Source organism: Myodes glareolus, chromosome 13, assembly GCF_982192425.1.
Source record: "Myodes glareolus chromosome 13, mMyoGla1.1, whole genome shotgun sequence".
In the NCBI taxonomy this organism is placed as follows: Eukaryota; Metazoa; Chordata; class Mammalia; order Rodentia; family Cricetidae; genus Myodes; species Myodes glareolus.
In genome coordinates, this window is record NC_142038.1 from 63,231,144 (window position 1) to 63,258,632 (window position 27,489).

A 27,489-nucleotide genomic window follows, 5' to 3' on the forward strand; every position below is an offset into this window, starting at 1 on the left:
CCAAAGTTCGCAGCTAGTCTCATCTGTTTTCTTTGATAACTTGACGTAATTTTGGTAACACAGCTAGTGGGAGGCAACAGTTTGAGCCATGTTTAGGTGCAAACCTCCTTCCTACTTATAATGAGCTTTCGGCCCTGAAGCGGGAATAGTCAAAGTTCCTGCACTATAGGATGCGGGGGTAAAGAAGATGCTTTACACTAGAGAGAGCGACTGTGTCTGGCACGACTGTGACAATCTTTCAGAAACGTTCACTTTCCTTAGTTACTTCAGAGGGCTCCCGCGAGGAGTATGGGACACTCGAGAAACTGCCGCCCACCTTCCTCTTGCTCCCTTTTCCTTCTTGTCGAGTGGAACAGAGAGCAGAGCCCACTCCGCCAGAGGCACAAGGCCAAGCTCGGCTTCAATGCGGCCATTGTCATCAAGCCGCACCTCCCCCGCTTGCCGCGCGTCCCCATGGCAACTCGGGGCTTCGTCGGCCCCCCCATACCCCCGCCCCCCGTGCTGCGGACCGGAAGCCGGGCGCGCCGGGGGCTTGTGGGAAGAGGCTGTGAGCGACGGCGCAGCGTCTGCCCGGGACGGCGAGGCTACGGTGGGTCCCGAGCCAGAGGTCAGCGGCGTGCGGGGCAGGGTTCGTTCAGGGGCGCGGGGCGGGGCGGGGTGGCCCGACAGCGACCGGCGTCGTTCGGCGTCTCGGGTGTTCGCGGAGAAGGCCGCGGCGGAAGGGCGGCGGCGGCTTGCCGTACTTCGGGTGTCCGCAGAGCCCCCGGCGCCCGCGTCCTCGCCGTCATGTCCTCCCCTCCCCCACCGACCGGTTTTGTTCTATTTCGAGGCTCTATCGGCTCGCGGAGGGTTCTGGGAGTCGCTCAAGCCGCGGTGGGATCCGGTGGTTCTCGCGCACAGCCTTCTGGGATTTGTAGTCACGCTGGTGCAGGACGGAAGTGCCAGTCCTGGGTGGTGGGGTGTTGTGGGGCCTCTGCGGCCCTTCGCAGTGGTTGCTGGGAAGAGGACATCGGCCAGAGTTACTGGGGCTGCCTGGGCTCGGCGCTGTGAGGCGGGAGGTCGTTGAAGACTAGGATCCCGCCAGGTGCTCGACGGCGTTCCTCCTCCTCCCACGAGCCTGGTGCAGTACAAAATAGGAGAAAAAGCAATTTCTATTACGTAGAAATGCTTGAGCAGTTGATAGGGTCGGGTCCAGGAATAGGAACAAATAACTTGGATTTTGCTGTCAGGCCATCATTCCACTCAAGAATATTTAACGGATCTATATGGTCTGTCTGTTTGATACGGTATTTTCTGATTCTTTGTCTTCACCTTGACAGGTTTCAGTAAGGTTTTCTTAAGTTTCTGTTTTTTTTATATTCTTGGCTCTGATAAATAATAAATAGTGGCTGTAAAGCTTATTCTTCCTCTGTTTTGTTTTGTTGTTTTCAAGGCAGGGTTTCTCTGTGTAGCTCTGGCTGTCCTGGAACTCGCTCTGTAGACCAGGCTGGCTTCGAACAAGGAGATCCACCTGCCTTTGCCTCCTTAGTGCTGGGATTAAAGGTGTGCACCACCATTGCCTAGCTAAGTTTATTATTCGTGATGTGCTGTGAACCGTGACATTGGTATGATTTTGCAGATTCTAAAAGGATGAGAAAGTAGCTCACAGATTTCCCCAAAGGAAAAGCTAGGGAAGCTATGTAAGGAAAAAGACTCCAGGCCACTGTGAGAAGTTGTAAGTGCTTTTTCCCATAGCATTTGCTGCAGGGGATGAACTGTCGCTGTAAGTTTAAATGCATGTATGGTGTGGTGGACGCCTAAATACCATTTGCATGTTACGTGAAGTAGTTTCTTCCCCCGTGTTACGTGATCCGTGATCCGTTACTGACCTGTGTAAAAGTGAATCTGTAGCAAAAGCCAGTAGCCCAGTTAGCTTTGCTATGTAAATGAGGACAGTCTTGCTTCACCTAGCTGCTGGGGTTACGGGTTGAGGACACCAGAACCAGCTACAAGTGAACAGAACATTTTCACATATATTTTGTTTAAGGGGTTCCTAAACAATATTTTTTTAACTTTAAAGAAATAGTGTGTGTGTGTGTGTGTGTTCCCATTCTGAGCAGTAGCTCAGCAGTAGAACACATTTGCATGGTACTTGTATACAGTCTCTAACCATGGGGGTGGGTGGGGACAGTTGACCTGTTTCCTAAAACAGATTTGTAAAGACAAAAAGAAAAGTGAGTATGGGGCTTGCTCCAGAGTGGCAACCGTGGTGGATCCCAGATTCTACACAGAAGGGGAATGAACCCTGCATGCTGTCCTCGGACTTCCACACCTGGACTGAGATGGACAAACACAAAATTAGTGTCAAAAAATGTTTTAAGTGTCCTATGGTTCTGAATATTTAGCTTTTTATTTTATGTATATGTGTCCCATGTGTCTACCTGGTGCCTAAGGAGGCCAGAAGAGAGTTCTGGGGTGCTGGAATCAAATCTGGGTCCTCTGCAAGGGCAATTAAGCATTCTTACTTGATGAACCAATTCTTCAACCCTAAGGGTTTAGAACATCTGGAGAACACTGCAGTAGATGGGATCTTACGTGGGTTCTTCCATTATAGCCTGAACTATGATTAAATGTAATGATTTATAAATACAAATTTAAAAAATATGGGGCCGGAGAGATGGCTCAGTGGTTAAGAGCACTGACTGCTCTTCAAGAGGTCCCAAGTTCAATTCCCAGCACCCACATAGCAGGTCCCAGCTGTCTGTAACTCCAGTTCTAGGGAATCCAACACCCTCACACAGATACACATACAGGCAAAAACAGTGCACATAAAATAAATATAAACCATTTTTTAATTTAAAGTATTTTTTCATTTTATGTGGTATATGTATGTGTGTATGTATGTGTGTATATGTGTATGTATATGTGTGTGTAGTCTTGCACATGTTATGTCACACTTGAGGCCAGAGAATAACAGAAGAAGTAGGTTCTCTCCTATGGAATGCTGGTTATCAGAGTCAAGTCACCAGGCTTGGCAGCAGGTATCTTTGCTGACAGAGTGGCCTTGCTAGCCCTAGACAGATACATCATATTTTCCTATCATAAAATGTTTCTATGCCTTTTAGCAATTTAAATTGTTACACTAGTCTACTATGGCTAGTGTAAATTTTTACACTGCTCTCATTATAGGCAGTAGGCTAGATTTGGCTGTAGTCTGCTACCTATGGTAGCATTTCAATCAATATAGACTATTGATTGAAATTTTTAATTCAGTAAAAACAATTTTTTTTCTGCTGCTTTCAAATATCTTGGGGTATTTGGTAATTTATGTGTCTTTTATTTCTTATCCCTTAGGAGTACCTTTGAGGAAAGCAGAGTACTTCTGTGAGTACAGTCTATATCCTGCCTCAGATACCTTTTCCTGAAGGATTGTAACAGGATGTCTGCACAGTCGGTGGAAGAAGATTCAATACTTATAATCCCAAATCCAGATGAAGAAGAAAAAATTCTGAGAGTGAAACTCGAGGAGGAGCCTGATGGTGAGGAGGGAGCGAGCGTGTCCTGGAATCATCTCCCTGACCCAGAGGTTTTCCGACAGCGGTTCAGGCAGTTTGGCTACCAGGACTCACCAGGTCCCCGAGAGGCTGTGAGCCAGCTCCGAGAACTTTGCCGTCTGTGGCTCAGACCAGAGACACACACTAAGGAACAGATACTGGAGCTGGTAGTGTTGGAACAGTTTGTTGCCATCCTACCTAAGGAACTACAGACTTGGGTTCGAGACCATCACCCAGAAAATGGAGAGGAGGCAGTGACCGTTCTAGAGGACTTGGAGAGTGAACTTGATGATCCTGGACAGCCGGTGAGCATGTCTGCTGATGGAGGAAGGTCATCTGTCTATGTGTTACTTTCACTGGTTAATAAAGAAATGCCTTAGCCCTTTGACAGGACAGAAAATTAGGTAGGCAGAGTAGACCGAACAGAATGCTGGGAAGAAGGGAAGTGAGGCAGACCCCAAAGCTTCTCTCCAAGATGGACGCCGGTTAGAATTCGTCCCGGTAAGCCACAGTCAAGTGGCAATACGCATTAATAGAAATGGGTTGAACCAATATGTAAGAGCTAGCCAATAAGAGGTTATAACTAATGGGCCAGGCAGTGTTTAAAAGAATACAGTTCTGTGTAATTATTTCTGGGGTAAAGCTAGCTGGGCGGGTGGTGGGAAGCAGCCCACCGCTTTTACTACAGAGTGGCACCCAACGTGGTAACTAAATCCACTTAAAAAACTGAGAGAGCTTAAAAATAAGGGAAAGAGAGTTTAACACAGATTTTGCTGTTTGCTAGGGCGTGCTGTAGAGAGATTTCCTGACTCAGCAGCCTCAGCAAGAAAAAAGCTGCATCATTTTAAAACATAGCTTCCTGGGCCTGGCGCCGATGCAATCTCTGGTTATGGAGCATTTCTGGGCATAACCAGTCTGCCTCATTTTTCCCAAGTCAAAAACACTCATATAGCAGTAGGCAAACTGCTGATAACTTCACTGGACTAGGTTAAACTTATGTGTGTGCCTCCCTCCTGTTCATCTGCCACTCTGCAATACCTGTGCTGCTCTGTGGTTGGGATTTTCTTTGTGCCGCCAAACAGCTCCCAAATGAAGACACGGAGACATTATTAATTATGAGTGTTCCACTAACTCTGTTAACTTAACCTGTTTCTGTTCATCTTCGTTGTGCTGCGGGGCTTTTTACTTTTCATTCTGTATGTCCTACTTTCCTGCTTCCTTCCTGTCTGGCTGACCGGCCCTTGGTGTTTCGCTATCATTTCCTATTCTTCTCTGAGCCTAAATCCCTCCTCCTACTTACTCTCCTGCCCAGAAGTTCCTTCCACCTATACCTCCTCCCTTGCTGTTGGTCATTCCGCTTTTTCTTAAACCAATCAGGTGCCGTAAGCAGGCAAAGTAAAACAGCAGCACATCTTTACATGATATAAACAGATGCAACACATCTTTACGTAGTTAAACAAATATTCTGCAACACTGCTCTGCTGTCTAGGACATAGTATTGCATTTTTTGTGGTGTCTCTTATGTGCTAAGTATCAAAATTCCTTCTCAACCAAACTAAAACCTTGTTTTCAGGTTTCTCTCCGCCGGCGGAAACGGGAAGTGCTTGTAGAAGAGATGTCTCAAGAAGACGCTCAGGGATTACCAAGTTCGGAGCTTGATGCTGTAGAGAACCAGCTCAAGTGGGCATCCTGGGAACTCAGCTCTCTGAGGCACTGCGGTGAGGACCAGAACTCTATGGGGCCCACCTTTCCCAGAGTGCTTTGCTTGTTTTTTGGAGAAACACTTTTAAGCTGCTGTTTAGAAATTGCTGTGTGTGAAAAACCTGAATTTCCTGGTGGCCGACTCCCTGGCCTTGGGATTCTTTACTCCTCGGCTTTAGCATCTCTAGCTTTTCTTTCATGACGACCGCCCATACGGGGGCTTCGGTCTGCATGATTCTACGCCAGTGCCTGTAGACCATGTCTGTTTCATACACGGCCCTGCTTATCTGCCATCTGCTGTGTGCTCTCTTGTTCTTGATCTCCTGCCTAACTGTATTAATATGGTGAACTTACTTGAAGTCTCCTTCAACCTTTTATTTTATTACTTGAAGTCATCCTAAAATTTCAGCTATTTCTGGTTTTTATTTTTTTGCTTCAATATTTTTTTAAATTAAGAAACTTTCCCCCCACATTTTAATTTATTTTATCTGTATGGGTGTTTTGCCTTCGTGTGTGTCTGTAGCATGTATATGCTAGGTGTCCTTGGAACTCAGAAGAGGAAGTCAAATCCCCTGGAGCTGGAGTTACAGATGGTTGTGAGTTGCCACATGGGTGCTGGGGATTAAACCTAGGTCCTCTGGAAGAGCAGCCAGTGCTCAAACACTGGGCCATCTCTGCAGACCCGTTAAGAAGCTTTTTTAAAAGATCTTTTAAATAAAAAGTATGTGTGTTTGTGCGTGAGGATGTGCATGTGAGTGCGGGTACTCAGTACAGGGGGAGCCCTGGATTCCCTGGAGTTGTCAGTGGCTAACGAGCCACACAGTGAGGGTGCAGGGAGCTGAACTCGGCTTTTTTGCAAGAACTGTATGTATGTGCTCTTAACCACTGAATCATCTCTACAGCCCTCTAGAACTTAAAAAATAAAAATAAGAAACTCAGAAATGAGACGAGGGTAAACTTTTTACTTTTTCCTAAGTATTTATTCAAACTAGGCTCCCAAGCTATAATATGGCTTAAATGCAGAAATACCAAAGTATAATTGTAATAATTCAGATTTTTTTGTTTCTAGTATACTGGAACTTAATGCTGTGTGCTTGTTTATGTGACCTAGGATGCTAATTGCTGTGCTGGTGTTTTGTTTGTAGGAAGTTTGTTTGCGAGTGCTTCAGGAGTCAGTCTTTGAGGTAGACGGAGATAATGTTGGTTTGCCACACTTTAGGACATGAGCAGGTTTTCTTCCTGTGTGAGGGGATGGTGCTGTAAATCAGAGCTGAGGCAGAGGTGCGGTCCGCTCACTACTGTGATTTTCTCTAGCTCGTGGGATGTTGTTCAGTGCGCTCCTCGGAGGTGTGCTTTCATGGGTAAAGCTGTTCCCTTCCTAAATTCTAGGTTGGTTTTCCATGGTTGGCCTCATTTTAGCAGTCTGGCCACTTTCACGTTCAGAAAGTTCCATTTATTTCATGTCACATGTCCTCACTCACCCTTCATACTTGACTTTTCAAGTAGCTAAGCCACATTAGCCCTCCGGGCCCTTGGGGCTCCCTCCCTCCGGCTTTCCCACTTGACTGGCCCGTGGTGGCATCTGTCATTGGCCACCCGAGTGCCGCTGCTCACCGGAGCCCCTGTTCCACTGTGTGGCTTCAGCTTCAGGGAGCTGTTGGTGAGTCTTGCTCTTTCCTCTGCCTGTGAGTAGAGGAAAAGCCTGTAAAATTGAGGCTTTTTTTCCTACACGTATCTCACTCAGACTTAAAAGGAACAATGTTTCTAGCTTCTGTGACAAATAGTAAATTGCGGCAAGCTTCTTTAATACAGACTTTTCATTTATTGTGTATTGAAGTTCTGAGTGGCGTGGCTTTAACATGGGCTCCCCTCAGGTCATCCTTAGCTTTTTTTGGTTTTATTTGTTCTGGGGTTTTTTTTGTTTTTTGGGTTTTTTGTTGTTGTTGTTGTTGTTGTTGTTGTGTGTGTGTGTGTGTTTGTTTTTTGTTTGTTTGTTTGAGACTGGGTCTCTGCCTGGTCTGAATCTGGCCCTGAATTCCCTGCCTCTTCTGCCTCCTGTGGGTGCTGGAGTTCAGGAGTGTGCCACCACACCCAGTTCTCAACTTCTTCTTATCGGGACTCACCTTCTGCTTTGAGTTCAGTATTGATTGTGCACATTAACTTATTTCAACAGTAGCTATTGTTTGACACCTTCTTTTTGTTATTCCTTCATTTTGATATAATCTCTTCAAAACTGTTTCCTAATGGCCATCATTTTTCCTCCCGAAGTTTCCTTCAGACCTAGCCATATCAGTTTGATTTTTCACCTTTGTTTTATAATCTACTTGTCACCTTTTTGACTATTTAGAAAATTTTGTGTGTTTGTATTACATGTATGTGTGTGTGTGTATGTATGTATGTATGTATGTATGTATAAGTATGCCATTTGTTTAGTTGCCCGAAGAGGTCAGAAGAGGAGGTTGGATCCCCTAGACCTGGAGTTGTGATGGTGGTTGTAAGCCTCTCAGTGTGGGTGCTGGGAACTGAACTTGGGTCCTCTGAAGGACTATGTGTTCTTCGTGACTGAGCAATCTCTCTAGCCCCTATGTTAAATTTAGATAAAACCAGCACACACCTTTAATCCCAGCACTTGGGAGACAGAGACAGTTGGATCAGAGTTTGAGGCCACCCTGGTCTACAGAATGAATTTCAGGACAGTCAGGGATGCACAGAGAAACCTGGTCTTGAAAAATCAAAAACAAAACAAACAAAATAGATAAAATAAAACCTCCTGTCTCGTTTTGCTTTTGTGCCATTAGCTCATTGGTCTCATCACCCCCTCCCCTTTTTTCATTTTTTGAGAATTGTCAACCTTATATATTCATAGATGTATACAGATTTTTTTGTTTGTTTGCTTTTGTTTTAGTTCATGAACAACTTTTTGTTTTGTTTTGTTTGTTTGTTTGTTTGCCAGGCATGGTGGTGCATAATTTTAATGCCAACATTAGGAGGCAAAGGTAGGCTGAACTCTGGTCTATACATAGCAAGTTCCAGGCTGGCTGTGGCTACATAGTGAGACCTTGTCTCAACAACAAATAACCATTTTTTTCCCCTTCAAATTCTTTTCTCTTCAAGTAGGAACTGAGTGATACTTGTATTTTCTTTTATTTCAGATGATGATGTTAGGACAGAAAATGGAACGCTGGCTCCAAAGCAGGAGATTGCTTCTGCTGTGGAATCTCAGGAAGTTCCTGGCACTCTTAATATAGGTGTTCCTCAGATTTTTAAATATGGAGAAACCTGTTTACCCAAGGGCAGATTTGAAAGAAAGAGAAATCCCTCTCGAAAGAAACAGCACATATGTGACGAATGTGGGAAGCACTTCAGCCAGGGCTCAGCTCTTATTCTTCACCAGAGAATCCACAGCGGGGAGAAGCCCTACGGGTGTGTCGAGTGCGGAAAAGCCTTCAGCAGAAGCTCCATCCTTGTGCAGCACCAGCGAGTCCACACCGGTGAAAAACCTTACAAGTGTCTTGAGTGTGGGAAAGCCTTCAGCCAGAATTCTGGGCTTATTAATCATCAGCGAATCCACACTGGGGAGAAACCTTATGAATGTGTTCAGTGTGGAAAGTCCTATAGTCAAAGCTCAAACCTTTTTAGACATCAGAGACGCCACAATGCAGAAAAACTTTTGAATGTTGTGAAAGTTTAAGAAATTAGGGGGAAACAATGAGCACTCAGGTCTTTCTCTTCAGAAATGAAGACAATTAAAAACATGAAGTGATAAAGAAAAGTTTTTTTCCCTGTTGATTGAGAAAATCCACTGGGAGATACAAAAAAAATTCATTCACCATTTTTATCTCGAAAGAAATGGTGTTATGCCTAGAAACTGAAATTTTAAATAATTCAGGTATTAATACCTAAAATTTCCATGTGATATTTATATTCCCTTTTCTCCCAAGTAATGAGCTACCTGATTCTTTGTCCCTTTCTTAACAATTTCCTTTTTCAGACAAAGAGTTTATTTCTGTGTTGGTCATTGGAATGTTGTTTTATAAGGATACATACCTTTCTATTTTAAAAGGCAACATAGGAATTGTAAAATCTAAAAGCCCATCATTTAAAAACATCCTTGAACATTTAGTTTCCTTTTGTTCAGTTCGAGTATATTTGGGGAAAACAGAAGATAAAGGCTAGTCAAAGCCTCAGTGTTAAATGAGCCTTAAGATCTCAGGTGAGGGATGGTGGCAGAATTTTACAGAGTGAAGGGAGAAACTGGAAAAGTTACACACTGAGGTGTATCAGTTACATACAGTCATCTTTCCTTAGGAAAACTTCAACAAAAAACCAAACAAAAAACTGATTTTATCTAAGTTGTGGGCATCTTACTAATGAGGAGCGTTTTCCTATGTAAACTCTTGTAGGCACTTGCAAAGTGAAGGTAAATGTAACACTAAGGAAGAATGCTGGTGTTGAAAGGCAGATGTAAAATTAAGGCACTTAGATGATGTGGCTTTTAGAAAAAACTCAAATCTAACTCATTTTGCTCTCATCCTAGTTAAGGATGTAGAAAACTCCTTGATGGGAGGGCAACAATATCAGGTTTGCTCTTTTTATTCCTTTGGTACAAAAGGGTTGAACACCAGGCTAAAACAGCCATGCATTTGTTACTAAACATTTTACCGACAATGCACTGTGCTAGGTACTGTAATCCTACTGTAAGTAGGTAGGTATTTGTTCCACTGTAAGTCATAAGGGGTTTCCCCATCAGCATTCCCAGGTCACCTCTGAGATTCCCAGAGTTGTAGTTCTCTTAGCAGCATGTTGTGTTTGGAGGGAGAGATGTCAGCTCAGAAAGCTAGCTAGTTAGCTCTTCGCACTTTTCAGAGGTGAGCTCAAGATACCCTCTATTAGTTTAAACAGTTTTGAATCTTAAAAATCCAAATGTAATTTCTAGTAGTATTGTAGTTATAACTACATGTTAAGTTGAATGGACCGTTCTACTTTAAAAACAAATAACTAGACTATGAATAACTAGTTTTATTAACTAGCAGAATTGATTGAATTTTTTAATTTACAGTCTTAACACATTTTTAAAAAAAAAAATATTAAAAGTTTAGTAGTAGGATTCTGTATGCCCTGGCTAAGAATCCAGGCACTGTGGTTCTGCTGTTTAGTGGCAAACTCTGGAAGTTAAAGCATTGAATATATGAAAATATGGGTTTTTTATTTGTTTGTTTGTTTGTTTGTTTAACGTAAGACAGGCATCATTACATGGAAAATGATCCATGGGAGTACAAATATTTCCAGCAATTTGGGTTATATCTGGTACTTGGTCGAATTTTAAACTGAAAAGTAAGATTTTTGTGTGAGTCTATTGAGAACAGTTCTAAATGCAATGCAGCTGGTGAAATGAGGCAGAATGAAGCTTGTTCATAGATTTCTGATAACAATTCTAAGAAACGTGCTTTATAGATTAAGATTTATTGAAGTATAAATATGTAGTAATGCTATAATGTATTTTTAAGTTCTACAAGAAAATGTAGGGACTTTTGTTTGGGTCTTTCCTCTGCGGCTGAGAGGAAACAGGTTAATGTCCAATAAAGCTGTAACCGCCTCTGCTCTAAGGTAGCGTGACCTGGAATCGCGTTACTTACCTGTTTATGGCTGGTTCCTTCTCAGTAGGTTCTTGAGGTGGCACATTTGATGACTGCTGGGATGACAGGGTAGGTAATAGGGGAGTCACCTGTCAGGTGGAAGGCCAGACTTACCAATTTTAGGGGTAGATTTGGTAGTGTGAAAGCACAGAAGAGGTGGTATTAGAGTTGGCAAATAGATGTTGTCGTGCCGGCTCTGACCCCTGTGTATCTCTTGGGAAGGAAGCTCAGACAAGGGACTGGTCTAAAACCCCTCATGGTATACAGGAAAAGGAAAGCAGTGGGTGTGTATTTAACTGACTCTGCCTAGGCATCAGTCTACACTAGACTGATTAATTTACAGTAACAGTGATTGTTGTCTGCAGAACTGTCCCCACACAGATCATCATAATTTGGGGGTACCCAGTCTAATGAAGTAGACGTGAGCATGTGGCAAGCAGTAGCCTAGCCAACACCTTTCTGGTTAGCATGTGAGCACTCGTGTGAAGGCATGCACACTAATGGGCCCAACAGGCTGTCTGCTGATTTTATAGTCACAGATGTTTGACCATTAGCAGCCTGTCTTAGATGCGTGTGAGCTTCGGGGAGGGTGCCTGTTCTGAGAGAATGTGCATGCTAAACATGCTTGGAATACTTAATCATCTAGATTTGTGGACTAGGAAAACAGGACCCAACAGTCTTGGAACTTGTGACTTGGAAATGGCCACTTAGAACTGAAACACAAACCTAGTTCTGTGGATTCCACAGGTCGGTTTGTTTGTTTGTTTGTTTGCTTCTGTCAAGAGTGATGGTGTTAGCCAGGCGGTGGTGGCACACACCTTTAATTCCAGCACTCCAGAGGCAGAGGTAGGTGGATGTTTGTGAGTTCAAGGCCAACCTGGTCTACAGAGTGAGTTCCAGGACAGCGAGAACTAGGACTGCACAGAGAAACCTGCCTCAAAAACCAAATTAAAAAAAAACCTGAAAGTTATATGTACCAATTTAAATTTTCCACAATACAGAACAAAAGATGAAAAAAGACATCAGATTTAGCCAGAAATGGTGGTAATCTGGTTTATTGCCCTTCCAAATTTAGCTCTATACACGTTTAAGCAAACACCTTTAAAATAGCAGTCTTGGATTGAGTACAGGCACCGACTAAAGTGCCTTACTCTGCTTTAATCCTCAGCAGACCTGAGGTAGTTACATAGCTCCATCTACTGTAGAGAGACTGACTTTCCCTCCCGTACTGCTGTGGACATTTTCCATAGTTACAGTATTCCTTTGCGTTACTACACTTGCAGTCCTTCTAACCCACCTGCTACTGATGGGTTTGTAGGTTCTTTATGCATAACAGATAACAGTTGCTACCCATAAACAGATTCTACTACCTATGTAGTTGTCCCTATAACACAAATAACTAGAAATGGATTCATTGGGTCAGGGAATACATATTTGACATTTTTGAGGAAATAACAACTTTAAAAGTTGGACTAATAACTCCATTAATAGTAAGAATGCCTATTTGCCTGCACTCCTGATAGTACTGCAGCCTGAAAAAGTTTTGCTCATCTTACAGACCAGGTCTTTTTTCATTTTCTTTTTCTTTGTGTGTGGTGTGTGTGTGTGTGTGTGTGTGTGTGTGTGTATGTATGTGTGTGTGTGCACGCCTGCATGTGCACCTTTATTAGTAAGAAGGAACTTTTTTTTGTTGTTGTTCATTGGCTGTTTCATGTCCTGTTCTGGTCTTGTTCTTTTCTTTCTTTGTTCTAATTATGGAAGTATAAATGACTAAGTTAACATCTTATAAAACTTAAGACAGACAAATATAAGACCATTTTCCCCAGGTCAGTTCCATTTTCCAGTTTACATCCTGGTACAATTTGTACACATTTCCACATGAATATACAGAAATGTGGACACCTTTTAAATAAACGGAATTATTATGAATTTTAAGACATCTTTGTCTTATATATTCCGTCTTCAAACTCCTGGAAGGTGGATGGCTGGCTGTAAGGCATTTGCTGCCTGACCCTCTTCTCCATCTTCTGACAGATAGCTGTAGCATCTTCACCTCTGTAGAGTACTCATTGCCCACAGAGCTACCTTACCCACACTGGACAGCCCATATCTGTTTGGGAAAAGGAGAGAGAAGGAGAAACCTTCCTATTTGCATTTCCCTAATGAATAGTGAAGTCGGTCATTTATAATTTCCTGAGGATTGTTCATTCATGCTTCTATTGCCTTTGTACTGGGTTATGTGGGTATCTGTGTTTGTTCAGCATCTCTTCCCTCATTTACGGCAACAGTATCCCTATTTATTGTGGTTAACCCATTCCATATGGCTTTGGTGAGCACATGACCAGGCTTGTCTCCTGAGCCACACTAGCCACAGTGATTAGAAAGTGGGCATCGATCTGAAGCAGGCTAAGGAGAGTGCTCAAGAGAACAGCAACTCCTGGAAAGAAGGCTTTGGAGACACTGGAGACCCAAGGATGATGGGAGCCTGCATTTTTCCTATGTGGAGAAAGTCTCTGAGGAGAAACTCAGAGGCTAGCAGAGATGGTGAAAAACTAAGTTTTGATGTCATTTTTCTGGAGGCCCTAGATCCAGTTGTGCCTAAAGCCTACCCTACCTCTGGACTTTAAAGTTTGTGAGCCAATAAAGTCCCTTTCTTGTTAAAGATAATTGTATTTGTCCTGATTAATATAGGGTATTTGTATTTTCTTGTTGATTTGTATAAACTTGTAGTTTTAATTCTAGATTCACACATTATATAAGTTAATAAAATTCGCAATGGCCTTTTATAATTTGGACTCCTTCAACCTCTGCCATGTGTTACTTTACCCTCCCCTCTCCCCAATTCACACACCATTCCCATACTTGACATTCTAACAGTGACTTAATGCTGGCTTTCATTAAGTCTGAACAACTTTTCATACATTGTCTCCAACAGATTGATTTGGGTCCAGGTATGTTAAACTGCTGGATCTGTTAGTTCGGTATCTATTGTTGTGATAGACACCATGGCCGAAAGCAGCTTGGGGAGGAAGTTTGCTTCATCTTACAACTGTCAGGTTGCTTGAGTTCCTGCCCGGACTTGACTTCTGTCTCTGAGTTCAGCCAGGGCAGGGACTCCAGACAGAAACTTGAAGAACTGGTGTAGAGGCCATGGAGGAATGCTGGTGGCTTGTGCCTCATAGCGTCTTGAACCCAGGCCACCAGCCTCGGGGTGACAAACCTGAAGTGAACTGGGCCCTCCCCCACCAGTCATCAGTCCAGAAAACGCACCACACGCTCCATGGGCTAGCCTGGTAGGGGCACCTTTTCAGCTGAGAGCCCCTCGTCTGAAAGGACCAGCTTGTGTCACGTGGACGGCCAGCACACTGCTTTACCCAGTAAACATTGCTCAAGGCACTGCCTCCACACTTTTCCTGCCCGTGGTCCTTAGAGCCCTTCACAATTATCTTAACCCAGCATGGGTTTTTGGGAGAGGGGCACTTTATTTTAGGTCCATTGTCTTGAAGCTCTGTGAGCCCAATACCTAGTATGACAGAAAGAATCTTATGCAAGTTTATAGGACATTTTCTTGATGTGGAAGGGCCTGGCTCATTGTGGGTGACGTCACCCCTCATCAGGTGGATGATGTAAGAATGTGGGCTGAGCAAGCACGGAGCACCAGTAAGCACTCCTCCATGGTCTCTGCAGCAGTTCTGCCTCGGGGTTCCTGCCCAATTTGAGTTCTTCCCATGATGAACTATGATGTGAAAGTCTAAATGGAGTAGACTGTTTATTCCCAAGTTGCTTTTGGTCATGGTGTTTTATCACAGCAATTGAAACCCTAAGGTACATGTGTGTGTGTGTGTGTGTGTGTGTTTTACACACTGTATGTGGTGGTTTGAAAGAAAAGGCCGCCTTAGAGAGTGGCACTATTAGAATGTGTGGCCTTGGAAGAAGTGTGTCACTGTGGGGGTGGGTTTTGAGGGCTCCAATGCTCAAGCTATACCCAAATGCAACAGTTCAGTCCACTTCCTGTTGCCTGTGGATCAAGTTACAGAACTCTTAGCTCTTTCTTCAGCACCATGCCTGCCTACATGCTGCCATGTCCTGCCATGATAATGGACTAAGCTTCTGAAACTGTAAGCCACTCCAATTAAATATTTTCCTATTTTCCTTTATAAGAGTTGCAGTGGTCATGGTGTCTCTTCAGAGCAATAGAAATTCTAAGACTATATATATGGCTTCATGTAGATGAAGTCTATTGTGCTAGGATACTGCTTGTGGACTCAAGTTTGGGGTAGTTTTTATTTTTACATATTTTCTACTGTATACCCTCCATAAGATAATACATAAAGATGTGGTGCTGGTGGATGCCTTTAATCCAGCAGATCTTTTGAGTTTCAAGCCAGCTTGCTCTGCATAGACCCTGTTTCAAACAACAAAAGCCCTCAGACTATAAAGAAGTGTTTAAGAATTAAACTGAAGGGGCTGGAGAGATGGCTCAGTGGTTAAGAGCATTGCCTGCTCTTCCAGAGGTCCTGAGTTCAATTCCCAGCAACCACATGGTGGCTCACAACCATCTGTAATGAGATCTGGCGCCCTCTTCTGGCATGCGGGCATACATGGAGGCAGAATGTTGTATACATCATAAATTAATGAATAAATAAATCTTTAAAAAAAGAATTAAACTGAATGGCCTTTGTTTTCCACTCTAGTTCTCGCCATCATGATTTCCTTTGCCTGGAACCTCCCATAGGCTCTCAGTGCATTCAGAAGTGAAACCTTGAACCCCTTTGCACATCCTCCAGAATGTGAATCACTGCCTTGTCTAGGATGTCAGTTTTCCATGTATTATTTTCCCCATTAGTCACTGGTAGCCATCTGGGCCGTCAGATTCCGTCTCCATACTCTCATTGCTTATGTTCAAGTAACCCTTACTTCGCTGAACAATGGCCCCAGGATGAAGTGGTGCTGGCAATTAGAGAAGTTGAAGAGAAGACAGTTTTGTCAGCCGTGAGTGAAAAAGTGGAAGTTTTCATTCAAGAGAAGAACATGTGACTGTCTACAGTAAGAATGGATCTTCTGTGAAGTTGTGAAGGGAAATTTTATTATTATTCTAACATCTCAAAATGCAAGTTGTAGACACAGTACACAGTGAGTGCTTAAAGAAGGAAATGGTGTTAAGAATGCAGTACTGTCCACGTGATACAGAGGGTCCAAATCTTCCTAAGTGCACAGCAACCACAGCGAGGGACTACACACACTCCAGCTCTGCAGCCGGTTGGTACCAGCTGATGCTGCCATTCTTCGGTTGCTTCAGTTGTCTCCATATCCACAAAGGGCCCTTCTGCTCACAACCGAAAGTTGCATAAAGTCTGCGGTTCATCAGCAGGACACTGCAAATACACGTGCCTCTATTCCTTTTGCCTGTATAATCTGCCCCCTCGTTCTATCTTGTCAGCCCATGCATTGCTGCAGCACCAGTACCAATAGCATCTCTTCTGGATGGCTTTGCATATTTATGATTTCGGGGTAGCATACACTGGCTGGTTTCCTTAGAACTGTTACCACTGGGAATGGCTGGTAACCAGTGCTGGGACCAATTAGCTCCATCTCTTGGAAAAATTGCAAGAACTTATGGTAGCTGATGGTTCTGGCTGGAAGAGGAGCAGCAAAGACACTTACACTAGGTAGGATTTGAGTCACTGGCACACAAAGTTTGGAGCTGTTAGTTAGGACCTGAGAACCTCTATCACTAACACAAGGAGGGGGTGAACTTTGCCTATTCACAGTCTGTCTGGACTTAGCAAGACTGCCAGCTGACTGGCGAAGTTCTATGCCTTGAGACACAGCCCCCACGGATATCATGGAACTACAGTATTTGCAGGACCACAATACCACAGCTCCATTTTGTTCAATACTGGTCTGCATTACTGAAAATTAAACTAACATTGTTGTGTGCATCATAGGGACTCATGCTTACTAGGAAGCCAGAACTAGACCACTGCCGACAAATCACTGAGACAAAGTGGCATGGGGTTACACAGTGAATTTATAGATACTCAGCTTGTGCATAGGACCCAACTCTCCATCTCTAGGGGATATGTATGACGTCAGTGTTAATACCACTTTAATTACAGGATTTAAGGTTTCCCTGCATTCTCTGAAATAACTTCTGATACGCAGTCGGTAATTTAGACTCAATAAAGGTTTGAGCTTCTAAGATGAATATATATTCCTCATAAATTTGATTGAGACTTTCCATATTTATTTTTAAATATAGTAAGTTCTGCATAAAAGTCTTATATTTTATAATGATATCTCTGTGAATTGTGTCAATAAGAGATTTTTTTAGATTATAGTAAAGGTAATAATTTCTATTTTTCCTATTCATTTTTTAAAAAATTATGAGCAACACAGTTTTCAAACAACTTCCAGAGCGCCTCAGAATTTCCTTAAAATCGTAATTTTGAACTCTAAGTTAAATTGCTATAAAATTCATTTTCTAGTATTTTTAAAATGGAGCATGGGTGGACATCGATTAAAACCCTTTTCACGGTCATTATAGCCTTGGTAAGATTTTTGTTCTACTGTCGTATCAGAATCTGTGCACCACAGACTTACCCATAGCTATCACATTCATGCAATTCTTCCTCCTCAGAAAGAATCTTGTTATTCCTTCCTCCCTTCTTTTCCTTCCTCCCTCCCTCCCTCCCTCCTTCCCTTCCTTCCTGTTTCTTCTTTTTTCCTCTGTGTACCCTTTGCTGTCCTGGAGTTTGATGTGTAGACCTGCCTGCCTTTGCCTCCTGAGTGCTGAAATTAAAGGCGTGTGCTATCACCACCTGGCTAGAATGGGTTTTCTTAAAGTTACCACGATCAGGTTTGTTAAAATGTCTACTACCCAGAAGCTAGGGTAGAGATTCTCTTCTATGTGCATCCTTTGATATTCAGTGAGACTGGTCACAGTACCGAAAGGTTTCCTGTAAACGGATGCTTCCTGTCCCAACTGCTGGGTCCCAAATAACTAACTCAGAGGCTGAATATGAATTATAAATGCTTGACTGATAGCTCAGGTTTGTTACTAACTCTTACACTTAAATTAACCCATTACTACTAAACTATTACCTATCCTCTAGCATGTCTTGCTACCAAGGCAGCTAGGACGTCTGCCTGACTCCACCCCGTTCTTCCCATTATTCTCAGTTTGGTTTGCCGCCTAACTTCCTGTCTGGCTACCGGCCTGTCAGCTTTTCATTAGCCAGTGAGAGTACACATACTCACAGTGTACAGAAGGACTGTTCCCAGCAGTTTCACACAGATATCATATTTGCAGTTTTTCCCCAATGTGTATTCTCTGGTGATTAAAGAGATCAGTGCGCCTACTAAAGCTTCTACCGCATTGAGCACATGGGTACGGTTTCTCTGCCGTGTGGATTCTCTGGTGAAGGGTAAGGGCTGAGCACTGACTGAACGCCTTCCCACACACATTACAACTGTACGGCTTCTCCCCAGTGTGGATTCTCTGGTGTTTGATACGGTCTGAATTCTGACTGAAACTTCGGGTGCACAGCGAGCACGCATAGGGTTTTTCTCCTGTGTGGGTTCTACGGTGAAGGATGAGGTCAGAACTCTGACTAAAGGCTTTGCTGCAACTATCACAGCGGTAGGGCTTTTCACCAGAATGCATTCTCTGATGTTTAGTGAGGTCTGAACTTTGACTGAAGCTTTTATTGCACAGATCACATGTATATGGTCTCTCGCCAGTATGTATTCTTTGATGCTTTATGAGATCTGAACGGCGACTGAAACTCTTGGCACAGGCACTGCAGGGATAGGGTTTTTCCCCGGTGTGGATTCTCTGGTGGAGAATAAGGTTGGAGCTCTGACTGAAAGCCTTCCCACACTCACATTCATAGGGCTTCTCCCCAGTGTGGACTCTATAATGTTTAACAAGATCCGACCTCCTACTGAACATTTTACTGCACTGACCACACGGGTACGGCTTCTCTCCAGTGTGAATTCGCTGATGGTTAATAAGATCTGAAAGCCTACTGAAGGTTTTGGTACACTGGTTACATAGGTAGGGTTTCTCTCCGGTATGAATTCTTTGATGCAGAATGAGGACTGCACTCTGATTAAACGCCTTTCCACATTCGTTACATTTATATGGCTTCTCTCCAGTGTGAATCCTTCTGTGTTTAATAAGGTCTGAATTCTGACTGAAACTTTTGCTACACTGATTACACGGATATGGTTTCTCCCCAGTGTGGATTCGCTGATGGAGAATAAGATCGGAGCTCTGACTAAAGGCTTTCGCACAAGCATCACACTTATATGGTTTCTCCCCAGTGTGGATTCGCTGATGCTTTATAAGATCAGAACTCTGGCTGAAATGTTTATTACACTGGCTACACATATAAGGCTTCTCTCCAGTGTGGATCCTCTGATGTTTCACCATATCTGAGCGCTGGCTAAAGCTTTTATTACAATGACTGCACGGGTAGGGCTTTTCTCCTGTGTGGATTCTCCGGTGTATAATGAGATCTGAGCTCTGGCTGAAGGCCTTCCCACACTCGGGACATTTGTAAGGCTTTTCACCAGTGTGAACTCTTTGATGTTTAATAAGGTCTGAGCTCCGACTAAAGCTTTTAATACACCAATTGCACAGATAGGGTTTCTCTCCAGTATGAATTCTCTGATGCAGAGCCAGGGCTGAGCGCATACGAAAGGCCTTTCCACATTCATCACATTCATAAGGTCTGTCCCAGTGAGTTCTTTGGTGTCTAATAAGACCTGTGTTCCAAGCAAAGTGCTGGCCACATTCATCACAGGTATACTGTGTTCTTCTTAAGAGGGGTTGATCATTCAATTCACCCCCCAGTTCACAGAATTCTTTGCCTCTGGAATTCTGGAGAACATCCTCCTGGAGGCTGCCTGGTTCTTCAGCCAACGTTTCAATGTTTCCTGTCATTTCCTCCTCTGAAGCTGGCTCTCCAATCTTGATCTTGGTCTCACCATCTGGAACAGTAAACAAAATTCCAATGGAAAATGTGCTCCATGTTGCAAATAAGTTCCAGATGAAGCAAATCAGTATTTATCTATAGATGTTACCAGGAGAGGGAAGGACATGGTCCAAGGTGATCCTTGCAGTTAAGGTGAGGACTGCAAATGATCAGAGAGGCTTCCGACACTGAAAAGGACTGAGGAGACCCGGAAAGACCAATAAGTAATGGATCACATTTTGTAGAATGAACTTATCAGATACAAAAGTATGATTTTCACAGATGACCTGGGAAAACTGAAATTGATTCTCTATGACAATAAAGGTGTGATTAGGTTAGAGCTAATAACTTGCTAATATACTTAAAGCAATCAGTATAAAAAGTGTAGAAAACAGAAGTGGGTTGGGTTTTACCTAGCATGCTCAGGTATTTGGGTTAAAAGTAAGGTACTAAAGAAAAATAATGAGAGAAAATAAAAACTCTCCAATTCCCTTAAGAAATAGTGAAAAAAAATGCTATTACACACAGAAATGCACTGTATTCTAAACACTTTCTACAAAAAGTCACAAGCAGGATCAATTCAAGACAGGAGTTTAAGATTGAATTTTCATAAAACAACATCTATTGCAAAATAACTCCAGTACTTTTTATTATGATCTCCAGCTGGAACTACATTTGGCATCACAAACAAAAGGGCCAGAGAAGTAAGATGGTTGAGTTGTTTCTACTTTTTCAATCTGCATGCCTTAATGAGAGTAACAAGAAATCAATTTTGACGTAAAGACTGATTTCATTTTTTAATTGTGTGTGCCAGTACACTTAAAAATTACGTATGTTTTGTGTGGTTCTTGATGCCATGTGTAGCATGAATAATAAAAACCCAGTGACAGATACTGGGGTTCAACATGAAGATCAGAAAAGCAAAACATCCAACCACTACAGCGACCTTTTACCTCTACCAAATCTTCAGTCCACAACGGCGGGATTCTGTCTCCATGAATCCCCAGATTCCACACCACTGAGTTCTCATCCTTTCCCTTTATAATCCTCTCTCTGCCCAGCCATATCACTCCTGTCTCCAGCTCCCTAGTGCTGGGATTAAAGGATAAATTGTGGAAGGTAGCTGGTTCTCTCCTTCTATCATGTGGGTCCTGGGGCTCACACTTAGCTGGCAGGCTGGGTGCTAAGTGTTTTCACCCCCTGAGTCATCTCACTGCCCCCTAAAATGACTAAATAAATTACAGGTTTGCTATTTTTGTTTTTGTTTGAGATACGCTGTAGCCCAGGTTGGCCTGCAACTCATGGTAATCCTCCTGTCTCAACTCTTGAGTGCTGAGAAGACAGATACTGGCTACTGCACCTGGCTCTACCCCCACCTACTTTATTTTTGTTTGTAGTGTAGCCTTTGAATGGCTTTGAAGTCACTTTGTATCTCAAGATGGCTTTGGACTCAGGGTAATCCACCTGCCTCTGGCTCACCAGTGCTGGGATTACAGGTGCATGCTATCATACCTAGCTGGGTTGCTACTTTTGTGGTGTAGGAGGTTCTTCTGTTCACGTGTTGCTTTCATTGACTAACGAATAAAGAAACTGCTTTGGGCCTGATAGGGCAGAACTTAGGTAGGCGGAGAAGACAGAACTGAATGCTGGGAAGAAGGGCAGAGTGGGGGACACCATGGATCTTCTGCCTGAGATGGACGCTGGTTAGAATCTTGCCTGTAAGCCATGGCACGTGGCAATACACAGAATAATGGAGATGGGTTAAACTGATATGTAAGAGTTAGCCAATAAGAAGTTAGAACTAATTGCCAAGCAGTGTTTTAATTAATACAGTTTCTGTGTGGTTATTTCTGGTGTAAGCTAGCCAGGTGGCCAGGACAAACAAAGGGCCTGCCCCCTCTCTTCACAACACTTTTGAGTGAAACTTGACTTTATTCCAAAAACAACTACGGCAGTAGAGGTCATGGTCAAGGATGCTACCTGGGAGATCTGTAAGAGGACTACAGTGGCTCAGCGCCACATATGCTTCTACCAATAGGAGTTTTCTAAGTGAGAAGCAAATCCCAGTTGCTATTTATAGGCACCAATGGAGACTTCTTGATTACAAAACACTAAATGACTACACATCACAAACTTCTTATTATGTACTAGATGATTCCAGAACAGGTTTCCAGATGGGTCTGAAAACTTCCACTCATCATCCCACGCGGGATGGTCTCAGACACAGGTCAAAGCAAATTCTCCCACAGACAGAACTGTAGAAATAAAACTAATGTCTGTCTACTATTTATGAAAGGAAATAGTCTAGGATATAAGCCTAGATTGATTCATGGCTAATGAGAAATCACTTATCAAATACATGGAAAGAACAAGATTGGAATGCTAGAAAGAAAGACGAACCTGGGAGAAACATTGGGATAGACCTTCCTGAATGGGCTCAGTATGCACATATATTGTGTTCTTTGTACATTTTCAGCAAAAGGTATCCAACAAAGAAGCCTCTCAACCTGAAAGACAAGAACACCCACAGCACTATGTCAATCAGCCTCTGTTCCGGCTGGCATGGTTGACTGATGTACAGAATGGTCACAGGAGCAAGGATGACAGCTGCATATAGCTACAAACATATGGATCTCCTCTCTCCAAGGAGGCATGCCTATTATCAATTCTATATGCCTGAATATTCAGCAACCAGAGTGAGCAGTGCACACCAACTAAAGGAACACTTCCTGGAGAGTGATCAGTCAGGGTCCTGGAGGCAGATTCGTTGCACAGTATCAGTTTTGTCATGAAATTTGTTTTCAAAGGATAAATTCACACTGCAGATACAAAGCTGTATTTATTTGTGGCAATTCTGTTTGTTATCATGCTAGCCTATATAATACAACCTCCCAAAAAGTAATCTTCTAAGAAAGGAAGGAGAGCAGTAACCTCAAATACATGGAGCTCATGGGTCTTATGTATGTTCCACTGAGAAGAATGCAGACTTGGGATTTGATGGAATGTTCTAAAGGCTACACTAGGAAAGTTGTCATAGAGGACATACTATGTGCCCTATGCCAAAGAACAAAAAAAAAAAAGCTCTCTATTTTTTTTTTAATGGTCAAAACACATATGCATTGCAGGAACCGAGAGTTGGAGGGGCTGTTTTAGTCAGGGTTACTACTGCTGTGATGAAACACCATGACCAAAAGCATATAAAAAACAGCAAGGGAGCTGAAGACGAGAATTCACCCTTCTCTGCTTCTGGGTGGCACACTGATGTGACCAATGCCTCGGGTTCCTGTTGGTGAGATTTCCACCATAGTGGGCTGCAGTGCTGAGCTGTGAGCTGGGGTAAGTCCATTCTCCCTTAAGTCGCCTTTGTCAGGGTACTGTGTCACAGCCATGGGAAAAACGAACTACTGTATTTATTCCATTACACTAGCATCCGCTTGTCTTAGCTAGGGTTACCTTGGCTTTGAGGAAACACCATAACCAAAGCAACTCGAGGAGGAAAGGGTTTATTCCACTCGCAGTTCTATAAAACAGCCATCATCAAAAGTCGTGAGGGCAGGACCCCAGAGGCAGGAGCTGATGCAGAGGCTCTGGGGGAGGTGAAGTGCTGTGTCCTGGCCGGCCCCACTCCACTCTTGCTGCTCCTCTTGGTGGTTATCCATGGTACTGGGGTCTTTTGCTGCAACTGGGCTGTGCACTCACCAACAGCCTCTCAGGCTCTCTTTGTGAAGCCTCAACTTCTCTGCATGACCCCTTCAATTCCGAGCCTTCAACTGACACTGAGGTGTGCACCTGTGCCAACGGCCTCTCCTGACCTCTCCTGACCTCTCCCAGTGCCAGGCCTCAGCTGATCTTCATGCCTTCAAAACCAGAGCCTCCTGGGTGACTCTGACATCCCCAAGTCCGGCCGCCAGCACAAGGCACAGCTTTGACTGCTTCTGAAACACAGTCTCTGTGTGCTGACCCTGAGGAAACACTTTCCAGAAGATTTCATCTCAATGATGCTGGTCTTTTCTTAATCACCATCAATTTCTTAGCTCCAGCCAACGGACATCAACTGTCCCAGCAAAGCAAAGGTTTCTGTGGTAGTGTGAATGTAATTGGCCTCATAAGCTCCTAGGGAGGGGCACTATTGGGAGGTGTGGCTTTGTTGGAACAGGTGTGACCTTGTTGGAGAAAGTGTGTCACTGTGGGGGCAGGCTTTGCGGTTTAGTATGCTCAAGATACCACCCACTGTTGGAGACCAGTTCCAGTTGCCTGCTGATCAAGATGTAGAGCTCTCAGCTCCAGAACCATGTCTGCCTGCATACTGCCATACTCCCCGCCATGATGATAATGGACTGAACCTCTGACTTGTAAGTCAGCCATCAAAATCAAATGTTTCCTTTATAAGAATTGCCATGGTCATGGTGTCTCTTCACAGCAATAGAAATCCTAAAGATGGGGTTGGAGAGATGGCTCTGAGGTTAAGAGCACTGGCTACTCTTCCAGAGGTCCTGAGTTCAATTCCCAGAAACCACATGGTAGCTCACAACCACCTGTAATAAGATCTTTTGTCCTCTTCTGGCAAGCAGGCATATATGCAGAGGCAGAATACTATATGTATAATAAATAAATAATTTTTTTTTAAAAAAATAAAAGGAAGAAAGAAACCCTAATGACAGGTTCACTTCAGGGGTGCCAGTCTCTGACTAACATGGCTGACTCCTTCTCTCTCTTGGTTTTCTAAAACAGGACTTCTTTGTGTAACAGCTCTGGGTTTCCTGAAACTCGCCTGTTAGACCAGGCTGGCTTCAGACTCATAGATACCACCTGCCTTTGCCTCCTGAGGGGATTAAGGGCCTGCACCACTGCCATCCAGCTTTATGGCCGACTCTTCAGTCCCAGCTGCTCAGAATGACAGAATCTTAATTCAAACTAGCAAATGGCCACGACAGAGTCCCTAAACTTCCCCATGAAACTACACAAGCCAGGCCTCCATCTGCCCTCAACATTCTTATCTTCCAAGACCCTACAAAATAGCTCACCAAGCACTGAACACTGAATGGCTTTTCTTTACACAACCCTCCCCAAAACATGGTGAGGGCTGTCACAGCAATACCCCACTATTCTGAACACAAGTACCCTGCGTGAGTGGACAATGTTTCCCCAAGAAGACATGCATTAGGAAATGAAAAGTCCTCCTGAATTAGTGTCAGGCCCTAAAACCTGCCGTTGCTCCTGGCTGCCCACCAGAACCCAATGGTAAGACTCTATTAAACACAACACATTCTGGTTGCAGAACATAGAGAAATCAAGCTGGAGCTGACCTGAAAATATTCTCCCTGCAGGCCAGATTTCACAGGGCATGGAAGTGCTGTGGGCCACTGGCAGAGAAAACCCATCAATGCCCGCTGCAACACTGCAGGCTATAGTTCTGACGGTAGTAGTTGGAATGAGAATGGCTCCTACAGGCACATATATCTGAATGCTTGGTCCCCCATTGGTGGAATTGTCTGAGAATGATTAGGAGGTATGGCTTTTTGGAGAATGTATGTCACTTGGGAGAATGTATGCCCACACCATTCCCAGTTAGCTCTCTCCGCCTGCCTGCTGCCATACTCTGGCATGATGGTCATGGACATCTACTCTCTGAAACTGTAAGTAAGCCCCCAACAAACTCTTCTCTATATTGCCTTGTTCACGTCACCTTAGCACAGCAATAGGAAATTAAGACCCTGACCAGCAGGCCAGATGTGTCTACATGTACAATAATGGCACAAAGGTTATGGGGATGTTACTGTTCTAATGCTACTATGGCAACTCTTATAGATGAAAGCATTTAATTGGGGCTTGCTTACAGTTTCAGAGGGTTAGTCCACTATCATCTTGGCAGGTAGCATGGTGGCAGGCAGGAAGACATAGTGCTGGAGAAGTAGCTGAGAGTTCATACATACACGGGGAGCATGAGGAGAGTGACCCTGGCTTAGGCTTCTGAAACATCAGAGCCCACCCCCAGTGACACAGTTTCTCCATCAGGACCATACCTCCTGATCCTTCTCAAGTAGTGCCACTTCCTAGTGACTAAGCATCCCAATATATGAGCCTATCAGGGCCATTCTTAGTCAAACCACCACAGGGAGTAATAACTGCTTTTGGATAGGATTTGAACCTGACCCACAGGAGGTAATTCATTCCCAGCACTGTAAATCTGGTTAAAAGCCACAGATCCTAGAGGAGAACTCACTGCTGGTGTCTCGCTAAATGGAAACGCTATCAAACCGCCTTCCAAATATTTATGTGTATACAGCTAGGTTAGTGCTGCCCTCAACCTTGGCCAGAGAAGCTTCTTCCTCTCTGTAGTGATCAGCAATCAATGCAGAGACTGAGAGCTGGTCCAAGTACTGAGCACAGGTGACTAGTAAGTGCTAAGTCCTAAATGGGACATCGATTGTAATGGGCCTTCTCCCTAGGCAGGGGACACCCCAGAAGAGAGCGCAGAAAGGCTGAATGAGCTGGAGATGGGGAGGGATTCTGTGGACCGCTAGTTTTTAGGCAGGACACTGAACCCATTGCAGTTAGGATTATCTGCACAAGATCAAGACAGTAAGGTATCTCAACATTCCCACAGGCAGTTTACGGTGGGGGGGGACACACATCAAGGGGGTAGGGTCTCTGAGTAACTGGTAGGGGGAATGAGGGTGAATGTGATCAAAATGCATTGTTTGCATGCAAAGAATTAATAAAAGATCATCTATTTTTTTAAAAGAGGAGGCAACTGAATAAAAACTGTATTGCTAGAATTCAAAACAAAGCCGTATGACTCGGCTTGGAGCACCAAAGGCATGGTATGGCTTGCCAGAGAGTAAGGTGTAGACAATGGAGACTCCTGGTACCACAGAAGGAACATGCAATGCACAACTCCTCACCTGACAGAGAGTGACGCTCTTGAGAGTCACAACTGAACTGGATCTCCGTGGGCACAACTGGACACCTCAGGAAACGAGTGGAGAATTACCATTTCTTCTGTAAGATCTTCTTGTCCACACAAGTGTCTGAAGCCTGCAGGCGATGTGGTAGCCCTGAGTTCTGATTGGAACCACTGTACAGAGGAGATGTCATTTCTGAGACTAGGGCTTCTAGATACGGAACAAAGTGAAGGAGAAAAATCTTATTTAGCTTCCATGTGCCTTTCCTCTCGGAGAAGGCTTCCTTTCCGATCGTCCAGGAAGCGGGAATTAACCCTCTTTAATTCAATCCCCCTTACAAGATGAGGTATTTAAACAAGACTGGAAATTAAAAATACTAAACTAGGGGGTGTAACTAGAATAATAGTGCAGGGAGGGGTTTAGTATTCGCGTCCAACACTCACAAGTCAGCTATCTCTTTTCCAGCTCCGCAGGCTGATTACTGGGGGTTCATTCACTTTGTGATTCCTCTAGCACCCCAACATTTCGGACGTGCATGCAGTTGAACAGAAGGCCCAGTGAGCACAGACTAGCTATCCAGAACAGTAGGCCACTCGGTCCCCATGTCCAAGACGCCACTCTGATTCTTCAGTGCTGGAGAGACTGCCTGTCAACTACCCCCACAAGCTCTCCACGTTTCGGATGCTCCCTCGTCCGGCCGTTCTAGGAATCTGGGAGGATCACAACTCTATAG

The 27,489-nt window shown here is 43.9% G+C and overlaps 2 protein-coding genes across 10 annotated transcripts; one reads left to right on the plus strand and one right to left on the minus strand.

Moving 5' to 3' along the window:
* Window positions 1–502: 502 nt before the first annotated feature.
* Window positions 503–13,659, plus strand: Znf24 (zinc finger protein 24). Of its 6 annotated transcripts, none has more exons than XM_048442625.3 (4): window positions 503–607; window positions 3,334–3,838; window positions 5,107–5,251; window positions 8,387–13,659. In XM_048442625.3, the coding sequence occupies exons 2-4, from the start codon at window positions 3,419–3,421 to the stop codon at window positions 8,923–8,925; spliced, it is 1,104 nt and encodes a 367-aa protein (XP_048298582.1). In that variant the 5' UTR covers window positions 503–607; window positions 3,334–3,418; the 3' UTR covers window positions 8,926–13,659. The 6 variants fall into 6 exon arrangements, with proteins under 6 accessions (XP_048298582.1, XP_048298584.1, XP_048298585.1 ...); XM_048442627.3 differs by having other exon boundaries at window positions 505–589; XM_048442628.3 differs by lacking the exon at window positions 503–607 and adding an exon at window positions 920–1,120.
* Window positions 12,466–27,489, minus strand: LOC125405853 (uncharacterized). Of its 4 annotated transcripts, none has more exons than XM_085700046.2 (4): window positions 27,200–27,480; window positions 26,757–26,929; window positions 22,252–22,358; window positions 12,466–19,867 (listed from the first exon to the last, which is right to left on the minus strand). In XM_085700046.2, the coding sequence occupies exons 3-4, from the start codon at window positions 22,262–22,264 to the stop codon at window positions 18,171–18,173; spliced, it is 1,710 nt and encodes a 569-aa protein (XP_085556172.2). In that variant the 5' UTR covers window positions 22,265–22,358; window positions 26,757–26,929; window positions 27,200–27,480; the 3' UTR covers window positions 12,466–18,170. The 4 variants fall into 4 exon arrangements, 3 of the variants coding, with proteins under 3 accessions (XP_085556172.2, XP_048298575.3, XP_048298576.3); XM_048442618.3 differs by having other exon boundaries at window positions 26,757–26,966; XR_015734730.1 differs by lacking the exon at window positions 12,466–19,867 and adding an exon at window positions 19,885–20,049 and having other exon boundaries at window positions 26,757–26,966; window positions 27,200–27,489.